This window comes from Anastrepha obliqua, chromosome 2 (assembly GCF_027943255.1).
Source record: "Anastrepha obliqua isolate idAnaObli1 chromosome 2, idAnaObli1_1.0, whole genome shotgun sequence".
NCBI lineage: Eukaryota > Metazoa > Arthropoda > Insecta > Diptera > Tephritidae > Anastrepha > Anastrepha obliqua.
In genome coordinates this window covers 47,517,253-47,532,782 of record NC_072893.1, presented here as the reverse complement: position 1 = coordinate 47,532,782, position 15,530 = coordinate 47,517,253, and the positions used below count along the sequence as shown (strand labels likewise).

Genomic DNA, 15,530 nt, shown 5'->3' with positions numbered 1-15,530 from the left:
AATACTTTTCTTTGACAATCAAACATACAAAATATTGTTGCCACCTAGTGCCACCATCTTTAATGAATGCGCCTTGAGTACATCTAAGGAGCCGTTCGTGAGTGATGCGCTTTCACACAAAACAGCAACTCCTTTTTATACTTAATTATGTATATAATATTTTTTTATTTGTTGTACACAATATTCAATGCACAAATCTTGCAATAAAAAGTATTTTATTCAACAAAAACAAAAAAATAATATAACAAAAGGTAAGATTTTAATTAATATCTTTTATGTAAATAATCCATTCAAATCGGCCAGGCAGTCAATCACATAGTCTGGAGTTTCCATTTCCGGTAACTTTGATTGCAAATCCGCTCGCGTTGAGCTGCCGCTGAGTACCAATAAAGTTTGAAAACCACACATTTTACCGAAGCGCACATCCGTCACAAGACTGTCGCCGATAAATAGTCCACGTTGCGGATCTTTGAGGTGCTGTTTTTGCATCAAGGCATCGCGCAAGGCTACGCCGGGCTTGCCCAAAATTAATGCCTGGCGCCTTGATGTGTTCTCAACCACTGAAATATAGGGGCCAGGACCTAAAAAAATAGCAGAATGTTTAGTATTTGTCTCTAATTTTTTAAGAGAAAAGGGTTAGAGTTAAAAATTACAGGAGATATGCAGCTAAGCAAGTCAACTCTAGCAAGCACATTTTAGGAAAATGTGTCTTAAACGCCGGCTGTCAAAACCGAAGAAATATTGGATTCATTGGGAAGTAGTGCAGTTGTACCCAGCAAAAGTGTGTGGGCCCGCTATGCATAAGTCCAAGCGTCCTTCATAATTTGTTTGATTGGAAAATTAACCGTAATAGGTAGTCATTGAAACACATACATACTCGTATCTTTTTGAACGGCGATTCTCATTTGTACAATATATTCCGAAGGGTCTTCTTAATGTATGGTTTTGCTATCGTACAGAAGAGTTTTGGAATATGAAATATCAATGTAGTGGCACTACTCTCCGCTATGAAGCTTATCTGCTTCTTGCCCTTACTGCCATTATGATCTTATACCCTGCTCTTGCGCATTACAGACCAACAACAACAAACTTCGATGCGATCTTATAAAATCGCAGATCTCATAAAATCACCTTGTTTTCCTAAATAATTTAGGATGTTAAGTTCTTCAAAGGCATAGAAAGAAATAACTTAATTTTTTAAGGGGGGGGGGGGGGGGGGGGGGGGGGGGATAAAAATCGATTGTTTTTTTGCTTGTTATTGTAGTAAAACATTTCAAAAATACCGTGTTAAAATTTTAGGTCAATCCGAGCAAAACTTTTTAAGTTATAGAGCATAAAGCCGAGCCGCCTCAAACATCTGCCGAGACGCAGCAGTTGCGCGCGTAGTCCGTTACAAACTTTAAACGCGGTTTTCTCGAACCTTTTTTTTTAAAGTGCGTAGTCATTGGCATTTGAAAACTACTCAACCGATCCTTTTGAAATTTTGCACACATATTTTACATATAAAAAACCTCCCCCCAACGTTTTTTTTCGCCATTTTTTTTCTATTAAGGTGGTTTTACACCTACAAAATGGCGGCATTTTTTCGTCAAAAATCACTTTTTACTTCAAACGACTACCAAATGGCTGAAAATGAAAATAAATCGTCAAAATAAACGTTGGGGGGAAGTTTAACTCATACTTTAACTAAATTATTCGATTTTTTTGATTTCAGATGATTCTACGCTGAGATATGCTGACTACTGCAAAATGTATTTTTGAAAAGACGTCTACGTAAATGTGCTCTCATTCGCTCATTTTGCAATATTTTTACATGAAAATTTTATCAAATATTCTTGAAATGTTACTTTATAATATGCAACAACTTTTAATAAACTGACTTGAACCGTTTCGCTACAATAAATTCATGAAAAAAGTGTTTTTTTTTAGCGTTTCTTGGTGTGTTAGTAAGAACTTTGTATTTTGGGACTCCCCTGAAAACACCTTTACTGTGCGTAGTTGCGTGTTACGCATAAAACATAGGCACATTTTGACGCACGCCTCCGCACGAATCGCTTCGTTGGTATACAGATTAAAAATTTGTATTAAATATGAGTCAGGACAATTCGCAAAAATTATGGATGATGAAGAACCATTAATGGTACCAGTAGTTGACATCAGCGGTGTGAGTTTTTCTGACTATGTTCAAGTGGATGAAGATGTTGCTGTCTCAAGATCACTAACCGATGGCGAAATCTTATTTGCGACAGATACGAATGAAAAAGCAACGATGAAGATGAAGACGATACATCAGAATCTTTGGCAGAGGTGTCAGTTAAGGTAGCAAGAGCCTCATTCGATAACTTACAAAGCTTTTGTCTACAAAACGAAACTGATGAAACAGCATATCAGGCACTTTTTCTCCTTAAAAAAATTATTGAAAAGTCTGAGCAGGAGCAATGTGCTTCGAAGCAAGCCCGTATGAATGAGTTCAAAGATTAATTAATTCACATTATGAAAATGTAAAACATTAGCAGTTAAATAAAAACCCTTGATAATTCGAAGTTTTATTTATTTTCTCCCAAAAATTTCGAACTTTTTATTATCTTAACACTCCTTAATTGGTAATATTTTAAGAGACCCCCGAATTTCCAATTAACGAGATACGACTGTATATGCATACATATATGCACAGTTGCGGTCAAAATAATAGCAGTGCGACTATTGAATATTTTTTTCTATTTATTTATTTTTGAACATTTTTTGACGGTATTTTACCATATAAAAAAATTTCGAGCATTCGTTAGGTGGACGAGAATATATAAAACTGTTAACAAAAAAGAAATTAATCAAAAAAATATCAAAAATCAATGAGCCGCTTTAAACTTGTGTTATAAAGGGTGTTTTTTTAGAGGTTAGGTTTTCGTAGATGGTCTTTTTGACAGCTGTCACTTGATTTATGCTCAGTTTGGTTTGCCATTTCATAATGAATTTGGACGATGTTGATGTGGACGACCTTTGGTTCCAACAAGACGGCGCTACATGCCATACAGCCAACGCAACAATCGATTTATTGAAGGAAACTTTTGGTGAGCGCATTATCTCGCGCCGTGGACCTGTGGCGTGGCCTCCAAGATCGTGCGATATAACACCGCTGGACTATTTCTTGTGGGGCTATGTGAAGTCGCTTGTCTACGCAGATAAGCCCGAGACGATTGACGTCTTGGAAGAGAATATTCGGCGCGTTATTGGTGCAAAAAGTGGTCGAAAATTGGGCCTCTCGGCTGGAATTTATTCGAGCCAGCCGCGGCGGCCACTTGCCCGAAATCATTTTTAAAACATAATGGCAAACCCTTATCTTTATAATAAAGCTAAATTCTTGGCCATAACATTAAATTATATACGTTTTATTTCATCTTGAAAACCTAACCTCTAAAAAAACACCCTTTATAATATTAAACTGCAAATTTTTTCTAAAAAGTTTCACTAGAGAGTTTGTAATTCTAAGGAAAATTTGTTGAATTTAAAAACTATGTGCGAAGTATAAAAAGTGCAAAAAAAGGAAATAATTAAAAACAAAAACAATCAAAACTTGTCATAGTGTTTGCATGTATTATATTTATGTATACACCCTTTATTTGATTTTTGGCCGAGCTTCTCCTCCAATTTGTGGTGTGCGTCTTGGTGTTGTTCCACAAATGGAGGGGTCAACAGTTTTAAGCCAAATTCGAACGGCAAAAGATATTTTATGAGGAGGCAAATACACACATGCCTTCCACGCGGCGACCGCTATTAGACAAACTTTCTCTATCATTTGGTGTTTCATGCATGGAGATTCCAATTTGCGCATTTCAGAGTGATAGTCACGCACCACGGTGGCTGCCCTGAAATCAGTAAAAGTTCTTAGACCCTAACGAATGAGTATCAAAAGCCTTTCAGGAGCTCTTTAACCAAAAAACTATAAGTATCTGGCAATACTTTTTCCAAAATTCTGTCATGTGCTCATTGCTGGCACGAAATAAGGCTTGTGATCCACGTTTAGTTTGGTAAAAAAGCTTAGGAACAACGTTAGGTTGGTTGGTGGGTGCGAGAACAACGTGGCTTACATACCCTATGATCAGAAAGTACCGGGAATGTTTAATTCAAACGAACCGCGCACGTGGGAACCGGTCCATATTTTTTTCTTATGTCGGTAGAACTGTAAGACACATATCTGTCTTTTTTTAGCGCCATCGGATCATTAGTGTCTGCCTGGTTGACCGGAAATGTGGGCAAACAATTCTTGGATTTTGCATGATGATAACGCGTCATCGCACCGAGCCCAAATTGTGCTGGATTATTTGACCAAACACCAAGTAAATACCATCGTGCAAGCACCGTATTCACCTAATATGGCCCCGTGCGATTATTTTTTGTTTCCCAAGTTGAAGTTACCTCTTCATGGAAGGAGATTTTAGTCGATAGAGGAGATCAATGAGAATACGACGAAGGAGTTGAAGACCATCCCTTCGTCAGCCGACCAGGGATGCAAGGAGGACTGGATTAAATATTGGCACATGTATGTTGCTTCAGACGAGTCATATGTATTTTGAAGGAGATGAAATACATTTGCCTGAAATTTAACTCTGTTTAGTTTTACTTAAGGGGTTACATGGGTTTCGCGGGTTGAAACATCTCAAGAATATTATCCTAAATTTTCAAGTCGATCCGAATAATTATTTCGGAGATACAGCGTTTGAAATGTGTGCGCTCCAAGCCACTTTTACTGTTACTCAAAACTTTAAACACGTTTTTCTCGGAACCGTGTTTTCAAAGTCGGTTATCAAATGTTCTCGAAAACTATTCAACCGATCTTGATGAAATTTTACCCAGCTGTTCGAGATACAATTTACTCGTGCTTGAACGAAGGATTTTTTTTTTCAATTACAACTATTTAAAAAAAACAAAATGTCAAGCAAATTTGACCGAAATTTTCATTTTTTTGGAAAAATGTCTGCCAAAATTTCAATTTGTACTTTTTTTCTTTCCTTCGTTCAAGCACGAGTTTATGGTCTTAACTAAAACACTTATTTTTGTTTTTTCATTTTTGATGATCCTGTCAGGAGTTAAGCTGACAACGCGGACGCACCTTTTTTGAGGGGTGACCGGAAATGCCGTCACAATGGAGGAGTTTTAATTTTTTTTTTTGAAAATTTCAGAAATTATTCTTTAAATATGTATCTATAAGACAGAAAAAAGTTTGAATTAAATAAATAATTTTTTACATAGAAAAAAAATATATTTAAAATAGGCTTTTTTTACCCGAGGAAACCCCTTAAACATTCCCGGTACTTTCAGATCATAGGGTATGCAGTTTGGGGCTTGATTTCATTTTGTTTACAGTTCTCAAAACAGCCTAACTATCTGACGCCTGAATGGTGTTTCTCAAAAAGACAGTGAACAGATTGCAATAACAGAGGCATACGCTTGGAATATGGGCGAGTTATTTATTGTAACAACATAAAAAATTAGCCGCAAAAGTTTTCAAAGTGGAAGTCTTTGCCGTGTAAAATTTCTGGTCGGCTATACTTAATTTCGATAGCCTAGATCAGACTACCGAGAGAACGCTGGCTAAATTTCTTTGGGTCAATCGCTCGTATTTTACACTCAGAATCTACGACCTTTTCAAGCAAAATAAACTTACAGAACTTAAGGCCTTTCAATTAGACTCATTTCGCAGAACTTATTAACTGGCCTACATTAATTTATTTATCATTTAAATTACTCCTATATTTACCTATAACATCTTTTCCGTCCAGTGTGATTAGCGTATCGGCTGCACCGCCAATAAACAGACATTCTGGATTTTTTTTCAAATGCCAATGTGCACGCATTAATTTTGACGCTGAAAGATTAAAATCGACATCAATAATCACTGCTTTCACTGGGTCATCGCTGTAGATGGCAGCACGCAAATCGTCCAGACTTTCAATGAAAGTGACGCACTGCAAGTAAATATTGTAGGTACATTCATATGCACATATTTTATGGCTAGGCATACAGATTACTCACCTCATCCACTACGTTGAAGCCCTCGTCACTCAGCAATGACTTAAAAGCGGTCGAAGTGAGACAAAAGATAAGACCATCGAATTGTATGGACTTCAAGTGATCGCATATGGTTTGTGCTGGATGCACAATATCGCACTGTTTAGGCGGTGGAAGTAATGGGAAATTAATTAAAATTATGTAAATATAATAATAACATATTTTGATAATAATTGCCGGCGCAAGAGCTACCATAAACACATTTTTCTAAATGCTTTCAATTACCTTTTTCACGTCAAGACCGCATTTTTGAAATTTTCTTAACTGCACTTCAATGGGTATTATGCTATTGTTTGTGACAAAGATGACTTGCTTTCCCTGTTGCTTGAGATAATCGATCGCTTCCGGCGCGCCGGGCAACACATCGTGCAGTGACTCCCAAATGACGCCTAGCGATGTGAGCGAAGTGTTTGTATTTTTAATATGGATTTCAGAAAAATAAATAAGAGACTACAGGCGACTTACCATCACAATCGCAAAATATTACATCGAAGGAGTCGAGGAAGTCTCGTTTCTCTTGGAAGGTGAGTTCATTGAGGTATTTGAACTTCTTTGGAAGTTGTAGATCGTTTAATATCGAGTTCACTTCAGTATCGGATTTCTAAAAGTATGTGAACAAATAAATAAACGTGTTTTTACGGTGAATGAAGGGCATTTTCGATTGTCAGGCTAAGAACTTTTCAGTTAGTAATCTAATCTACATTTTACTTATACTCACTAGGTGCCCCTAGATGGCACTGGAGTCTGATTATTTAAAATTTGTTTACTGATTTAGCTCTTATTCCAAATATTTGATGGGTTAGGGTAAAAACATGCCATCAAAGGGACCCACTTGGGCAATTAAGTAAAGGAACCTTTTATAAAATATGCATCCGCCAAGCTGCGTTGCGTTTGGGATGTGTATTAACAGATATCTATATAACTTGGTTTGTTTGTTGGTACTATCCGGGCTGTGCCATATAAACTAGAGCTGAAACTGCACGCGGCAGAAATGCGTAGCAATAAAATTGCTCCAATCAGCACTAAGCTGCAGGAAAATCACCTACGCTGGTAGGTCAGTTAATGAGAAAACCAGAGGAGCACGCAGTGAGGCAAGTGTTGCAGATGGAGGTAGCGAAAAGTGGGCCAGGCAGGCCACCAAAACCTGGAAAACAGCGCTGAAAACGACATTCGATGCAGAAACTTCATCAAAGACACGGTCCAGGACCGCGTGACCTGAGATTTTACACAAAGAGAGCCGACCCGAAATAGGATAAGACTAGGTTAAAGAAGAAGAGGAGTTTGTTAGTACGATCCTACTAAAGCTTGGTTTAGGGTATGGACAACAATTTATTATACTGATTTTTGGTACAGCTGAACCTCAGGATCTAAAAACATAATATTTTGAACACTCTACTTTACAATCGTTGATTATAAATAAAGGAATACTCCATCCGACTGAAAAGTAAATAAAATTAATTTTCTTAAGGAGACATAGAAAACTGGAGCTTCGCACTTGATCATCTTTTCTTTGCAAACATTTTTACAAAACTTGCCGGCCCACAATCAAAAGAAATCCCTCTGACTGACATGGTTGTAGTGAAAGATGCTTGTGTTAATTGTCCCAAAAAAATGTAGTTGAGATACTTTAAAAATCTTGACTGTTTGCGTCATTCAAGGCAAACCAGATCCGACGAAAATGTGTTCTTGCTCAATGCTTCTCGAAACAAATGGCCATCTATTTGTAGAGCGCTCATTCTGAATGGTAAATCAAAATCGGAAGTGTTAGAAGAAATGAGGGAAACCAAACGTAAAGGCGGCTAATTTCTTTCCCCGACAGTCGTTAGTTTGTTACCGGTGCAACCCGTATTTATAACCGCTCATAGACTGTCACTTCAACAGCACTCCCAAACAAGTTTAAGAGGAATGTTCTATGGTATTACAGCAGCTACAAAATTCATACAATGTTACACTAAGAAAATGGGAGCGCTCCCACAATTTACTCCACTCTAAACATGTTATCTGCTCAGCCCTAAAAACATCGAAAGAGCATATAGTCTTGGGTAACCTGTCCCTTACACTTATATATATATATATATATATATATATATTATATATAATTGGCGCGTACACCCTTTTTGGGTGTTTGGCCGAGCTCCTCCTCCTATTTGTGGTGTGCGTCTTGATGTTGTTCCACAAATGGAGGGACCTACAGTATCAAGCCGACTCCGAACGGCAAATATTTTTTTTTTATGAGGAGCTTTTTCATGGCAGAAATACACTCGAAAGTTTTGCCATTACTTGCCGAGGGGCGACCGCTATTAGAAAAAACTTTTTCTTAATTTTTGATCTTACACCGAGATTCGAACCGACGTTCTCTCTCTGAATTACGAATGGTAGTCACGCACCAACCCATTCAGCCACGGCGGCCGCCTCCCACACACTTATATTCTATAAATACGGGCAAAAGGTATTTAAAAATAAAGACATTATGACAAAATATTTCTAGGAATATTCATATATGAAATTTAGAAGTTCTTCTTCTTCTTTTTCTTGATTGGCGCGATAACCGCTTACGCAATTTTGGCCGAGATTAACAAAGCGCGTCAGTTGTTTCTTTCTCATGCTAACCGGCGCCAGTTGGACACAACAAGTGAAGCCAAGTCCTTGAATTCTTGAATTAAGAATGAACTCCACCCTCTTGGTATGGATATTATAGGTTTACCCCTCTTAACCTACAAACTGCGTGGTGCAAGTAGCATTGCCACTTAAGGCAGGGGTAACGTTTTTAAATTTTTTTTTTGCATTTTTTTTTTTTATTTAATTTTTTAAATGAAGAACTTTTCAAGAATATTCTGTGAAAATTTTAGATGAATCGGAGCAAAACTTACAAAGATACAGCCATGTAAGTGTTGATACCTACCTGGCTCAACCGCGTTTAGCGTTAGCGTTAAAGCGTTTTTCCCACAACTTACGTTTTCAAAGTCGGTGCCCCTCATAACTTTGAAACTACTGCACCGATCCTTTTGAAATTTATAACACTTTTTCTGTAGTTGTTTTACAAGGTAACGCCGAAGAGTTTTTTTCGAATTTGTTGATACTTTTGTTTTTACGGTAACTAATTCACCGATTTTTTACGCGAAAATCGTGTTTTTGACTTTAACGTGTTCCCAAAAATCGAAAAATTTTTAATTTTAAAAAACCCTCTCGGCGTTACCCGGAGAAAACGATTATCTAACGAAATAACTTTGGTTTTTTGATTTCAGATGATTTAACACCGAGTTATGAGGGGCACCGCAAAACTACTTTTTTTGAGATGCGTCCGAATAATTTCTGCCATTGCCGTATTTTTAAATATTTTTGGATGAAAATTTCACAAAATATACTTCAAATGCTATAGTTTTATGTAGTAAAAGATTTGATGAATTAATTTTAACCTTTTTTTCCATGAATTAACGTTACCCCCCCCTTAAGCCAACACGAGACGGGTTGATAGTCTGACGTTTATCGCTACAAAAAGAATTTCACCAGAATCGAGCGTTAGGAGCTCAAAGGCGCTATTTAGTCGATCAAGGAAAAACGTATCTGTGCTAGTTGCTTTGATCAACAGGCCTCTGTCTCCTAGGCCGACATGCTCAAAGATTGGTTTCCCCTATGCAGAAGCTGCATGAATGAGGAGAAGGAAGCGTATGTCAGACATCTTCTCTGTTACTCCGGCATGTTATTAGGTTTAGATACTTCGACTCATCGTTCTTGAATGATACTGATGTCCTTAGGTATATAAATGTCAGCCGGGTCAATGGGTTCGCACTTAAATATAGTTTAGCGAGGAGTAGCAGATAAACTGCTGTTGTGGTATCGCAATGGACCGGCAATAGTCTAAGTGAGTTGGTTTAGAGACCGACTGTCATTTCTACCTGCCTACTTATTCTCTAATAAAACCCAAATTTTCTTGGCAGGCCTCCCATAGAATAAACGAACTTGGGACTATCAGGAACCTATCTATCCTTCTACATGCTGTAGCCTAGCGCTCGATTCTCCGTGCATGCAACACCAAATGATAGGAAAAGTGGTTTCTAATAACGGTTGCCCCTTGGCAGGGGCGACTGTATTTCTGCCACGATAAACTTGCCCATAAAAAATTATTTGCCGTTCGAAGTCCCTCTATTTGTGGAAAAATTATCAAGGCACACACACAAATAGCAGGAGGAGCTCGGCAAAAACACCCATTAAAGGGTGTAAGAGCCAACTTTATATAACAGTACGACTGGAACAGCCAAATACAGTAACATTGGGATGTGGCGGCCATATACACAGTTTCATCATACAAGGTGGCGCAAAATTAATAATTTATCATGGGCTGGACCACTTGTCGAGCTTTACTCAAATTATTAACGGCTTCTGTTTGTTCTTTTTTGTTGTAACAGTTTGTTATTAGCGACTGGGTTTTGCTTTCTCGAGTTGTTTATACAAGGTGGTGCAAAATTAATCACCCTATCGGACAACTTAAAATTTTTGCAAATGGCGTCGTACGTCAATCACATCTGATATATGTAAACTAGTGGGCTGCAAACAGACACGCAATGGAGCGCGTAAAGGTCAAAATAGATATTTCTATCACTCAAAATTATATGTTTTATTTTGTGAAAAAGTTATTTGAAAACAAATTGGATGATTAATTTTGCGCCACCTTCTAGAAATATAAGAATTTGATAAACATTTCAACAGTATTTCACTTTGTATCGCTCATTTTCAGGATTTTTTTTTTACAGCTACGCAGAAATGACCACCAACTCTCAAAATCATTTGTTTTATTTTGTGAAAAAGTTGTTCGAAAAAAAATTGGATGATTAATTTTGCGCCACCGTGTAAAAATATTAGAATCTGATATACATTCCACTAGTTTTCACTTCGTATCGCTCATTTGCTGGACTTTTTTTTTTGATAACTACGCAGAAATGTCCACCTTTGTTTACGCTGTGTAAAAAATGCATCGCGATATCAATTAACAGTATCTCTTTAGATGAAAATATGTCTTTACTTTTACTTAGAGGGACATAATAGTAGACATTTCGGGAAATTTTAGTGTTTTGGATTATGATGTTTTTGGATTATCTTGCAGCAAATGAGCGATATGTTGAGCAATTAACTCACGGCACTTTTATTTTTAAAAATTTCACATATCTTTAAAGTACACAAAGGATATTCATGCAGTAAAATCCTTCTAAACAATCTTCGAAACATTCTAGTGTGCCACTCAAAATATAAATTGTATAGCAGCTACCGCATACCTCGCTATTTACTTGTTGCTCCATGCTTTCCTTCAACGTTTTCCGCACTTTAAGATCGCAATCTATTCAAATGTATTCAGTCACACCTCCTCCACTTTTGAGTTAAATAGCGTTAAGTTATTCAGCTGGCTTTACTTAGCCGCGACCTGACGGTAACTGATCCATCTTACAATGGAAACTGATAAATAACAAATCGCACTCGTGCTCGTAAATACGAACATGGATATTCCACATGTAAACACACTTATGTATGGACATATGTACATACTCGTATACGTCGATATCTACATATGTATGTACATATTATGTCACTTTCAGCACAAGCTTTACCGCCTTGCGAGGCTTTTAAGACAATTGCCACATCAAAACGTATCTCTAAGATGCATACAATTCAATTTACGACTGACGCGTCGCAACTGCTCTCATCAGAGCTTATTAAGTGAAGTGGCAAAGTGTGCACTTTGTCGCATTGCTTCTTTGCAGATGTATTGTGTATGCGCATAAATTGCCATGTAGCCAAGTACGAGCGCTTCCAAGCCGGTCCGAAAAATGTGGGTGATGAAAAAAGAAATTAAGGGGTCCCGGTGGTCAAGAGCTCAAAAATTTGGGGTATTTTTAAGAATTTTTTTTATAACAAAAATCAATTTTTTATGCTTTTTATTTAACTTCTTTAACATACAAAAATGAAAAAAAAATTACTATGAAAATGGACGGACAACACAAAAACCAAAAAAATGATTAATCAGTATGACTTTATCCTCGTACTAGAATACCCTAACGCTTTAAAAACCGGGTTTTTCAGTTTTTTAATAAAATAAAAACGAAATAATTGAAATATTAATATGATTCTACTACGGGCTATGACTATTAGTGTTGTGAAGAACATATTAAAATTTCAGACGATTGGTTGAATATTTTTTTTTTGACAACACCAGGCCGAAAAAAGTCGTTTTGAAATAATTGAGTTTAAAGCTTTGAGAGTAGCCGGGTGACGAATCTGACTCCATCTGCCTAAACCGGCTGGGAATATCCTTCCAAAAATTTAGCAGTATATTCTTAAAAGCCTATACTTTCGAAATATCAAAAAAAATCGGTTTTTTGAAAATTCTAGGTCACTGCGACGCCTTAAGTATAAAAATAAAAGAAGGTGGTTTTTGGAATGCTAGGATTTTTGTTCATAGTGTTATCTTAAACAGCCAAAGACTTACTAGCAGCTCATCAGATTTTACTACAGCTGTGCTAAGCTTTAGAATAGGGTTTAAAAAAAACTTTCCCACGTGAAAGGAATGAGATTTGAATTCAGTAGTCAAATAGAATACAACTGAATTTTACACTGATGAATCCAAGATGGATTGCTGCGTCGACGTAGGTATATATTCGAAAGGCCTCGAAACTTCCAAATCCTTTCGCCTGAGGAATTGGAATAGTATTTTCCAAGCAGAAGCTCTCGGGATAAAGGAGCATGCAAGCTAATTAAAAACCATATACAACAACTATCAAAAGTATATCTTCCAGATAGTCCAGCAGCCATCTTAGCTTTAAAGTCGCCAAAGTTAACCAATTCAAAAATCGTCAGACAATGCAAAGAAGAATTTAACTTAACTTAGGCGCACACAACACACATCACTCCCATCTGGGTAACTGGCCATAGGAACATATCATAGAAGGAAATTAGAGAGCTGAAGAACTGGCAAGACAGGAGGCATCCTATAACGAGTCCGAATCTACCGCTTCGACTGTCCCAAAGGCGTGCGCAAAAGGGAGATCTTCTCGCTATGCCAGAAGCAGGCTCTTGACAGATGCACCAACACCGATATCTGCGAAATACCGAAGGAAACGTGGCCAGATTACAACAAGTCCACAACTGACGAGCAATTAAGAAAGAATTCAGAATAACGCTAGCAATAACCGACCATTAGACTATCGGAGAGCATGCTGGGAAAATGGGTGGACATAGATGTAAAAACTGCAATCAAGAGGATTCTAGGGAGACAGTCTTCCATCATCTGTGTGAGTGCCCAAGTCTGAGTGCTCTACGATATAGAATGCAGGGTTAATTCCCAATGAACCACTTGGTAGAAATTGTAGAAAAGAAAATATTTTCATAGGCGGATTTATAGTCAAATAAATATGGTTTGACTTAATAATATGGGAGTGGTTTTACTTGTGGTGTACCAAAATGGCACCTTTTGTGCTAATTGAGTCTGAGATGTATTACTCAAACAACACCTCCACCAACCAACCAAGGATCCAGAATGCAATATCTTGGTTGTGAATTGTGAGCACAATGCTCTCTCTCTCTCTCTATCTCTCTTATTATTTACTTCTATGGATTACGGCAGGCCATGAACAATAGAACAAAAGATTGTGCATATCGAAGTGGAGAAAAGACGTGACGAAATTCTAAAAGAGTTCTGTAAGAGGACGAGTGTATCAAAGTAGAGAAGAATTGTAAAGAAAAATTAAAGGTTGGTTAGTTGAAATGTAAACAAAGCTATATCTATAATTATTATACGTGAATTCACTGAGAGCCGAGTGCCGGTACTACGATATGCGCAAGCTTCCATATTCTCTCAACTGGGTCACCGTCTTGTTACCCACTTTCTAGGGATATATTCTCAGAAAGAGATAGAAAGATAGTTAGGCGCAGCTTTTCATCTAATTGTAATAGGCGTGGTGTTGTCCAAACAGCAGATGTTCTCTTTTCATATGGCAGAAACGCACTCGAAGGTTCCCTGTTAGAAATTTTTTGTTTAATATTTGCAGTCGTTAGCGCGCAACGAACCCAGGACTTGCTGCTGCTATATCACACACACAGACGAGTATAGTCCTACGGGGGCATATTGGGCCGTGTTCGCACCATTCTTGAGAAAGTTTCGACTAAAATCAGTATAAGCTAAAAACTACAAAAAGTACTGCTCTCTGGATCATAATATGAATAAAAAGTGTCCCACAAAAAGAGACTGCCCATCGGAATCGGCCGGAAGGCAAAGGCTTTTTTCCTGAATATAAAACTTTCTTTTATCAAATATTGTCATTATTTTTTTAATAAAATTTATTTACGATTTGGACTAATGGACTTACTTCCGGCAAACCATACCTTACCATTTTTGTTGATAGTCAAGCAGCGATCAAGGCACTGGCCTCCACGCGCATCAATTCAAAATGTGTTAAAGAATGCATGAGGTCCCGCTCACTTATCCAACCACACAACACCACACTTTGTTGGATTCCCGGCCACTCTGGGGGGGGAGGGAAATGAAATGGCGGATGAGTGTGAAAGGAAAGGCGATTGGCTTGACTTTCAGCGAGTGTTAGAGAATATAAGCATTCGTCTCAACGAACTGTATACTGCGATTTATTTGAGCTTAATCGCGGAAACCAATAGGAGGTGGTCTATGATTACTAACTGTGGGGTTTCCAAAGCACTCAGGCCAAAACTGAAACTTAAAAGAACAAAATGTCTGCTTGGATTCAACAAATCAACTAGCAGCGACCTTACAGGTGTTGTAACGGGTCACTGCACCTTAGCTAGTAGAATGGGCGTACCTCTCAATGCCTTTTGCAGGAGTTGTGGAGATGAAGAAAAATTGATTCGGTACATCACTTCCTCTGTGAATGTCCCGCACATCGAAGAAGTCGAGCCAAACATCTTAGCGATTATTTCTTTGAAGGCCTAGGAAATTTACAAAATGTCTTACTGTAGGGACTAATTACCTTCTTAAAAAAAAAGAGGTTGTCTGTAAAGTCGGTTTACTGACGATAGTTTAACGTGATAACGTCATAAGAAAATACTGATTGAATGGTTGCATTTTTCAAAAGAAAATTTTAATTTTATTTGTTTGATAGATATAATATTTTGTATGGATATAGAGAATGAGTTAACATTAACATAACATAACATAACATAACATAACATAACATAACATAACATAAAATAACATAACATAACATAACATAACATAACATAACATAACATAACATAACATAACATAACATAACATAACATAACATAACATAACATAACATAACATAACATAACATAACATAACATAACATAACATAACATAACATAACATAACATAACATAACATAACATAACATAACATAACATAACATAACATAACATAACATAACATAACATAACATAACATAACATAACATAACATAACATAACATAACATAACATAACAT

The 15,530-nt window shown here is 37.2% G+C and overlaps 1 protein-coding gene across 1 annotated transcript; it reads right to left on the bottom strand.

Moving 5' to 3' along the window:
• Positions 1-198: 198 nt before the first annotated feature.
• Positions 199-11,411, bottom strand: LOC129238957 (chronophin). Its single transcript, XM_054874205.1, has 6 exons — positions 11,337-11,411; positions 6,532-6,667; positions 6,292-6,455; positions 6,031-6,165; positions 5,756-5,963; positions 199-581 (listed from the first exon to the last, which is right to left on the bottom strand). The coding sequence occupies exons 1-6, from the start codon at positions 11,358-11,360 to the stop codon at positions 274-276; spliced, it is 975 nt and encodes a 324-aa protein (XP_054730180.1). The 5' UTR covers positions 11,361-11,411; the 3' UTR covers positions 199-273.
• Between the last annotated feature and the right edge of the window lie 4,119 nt (positions 11,412-15,530).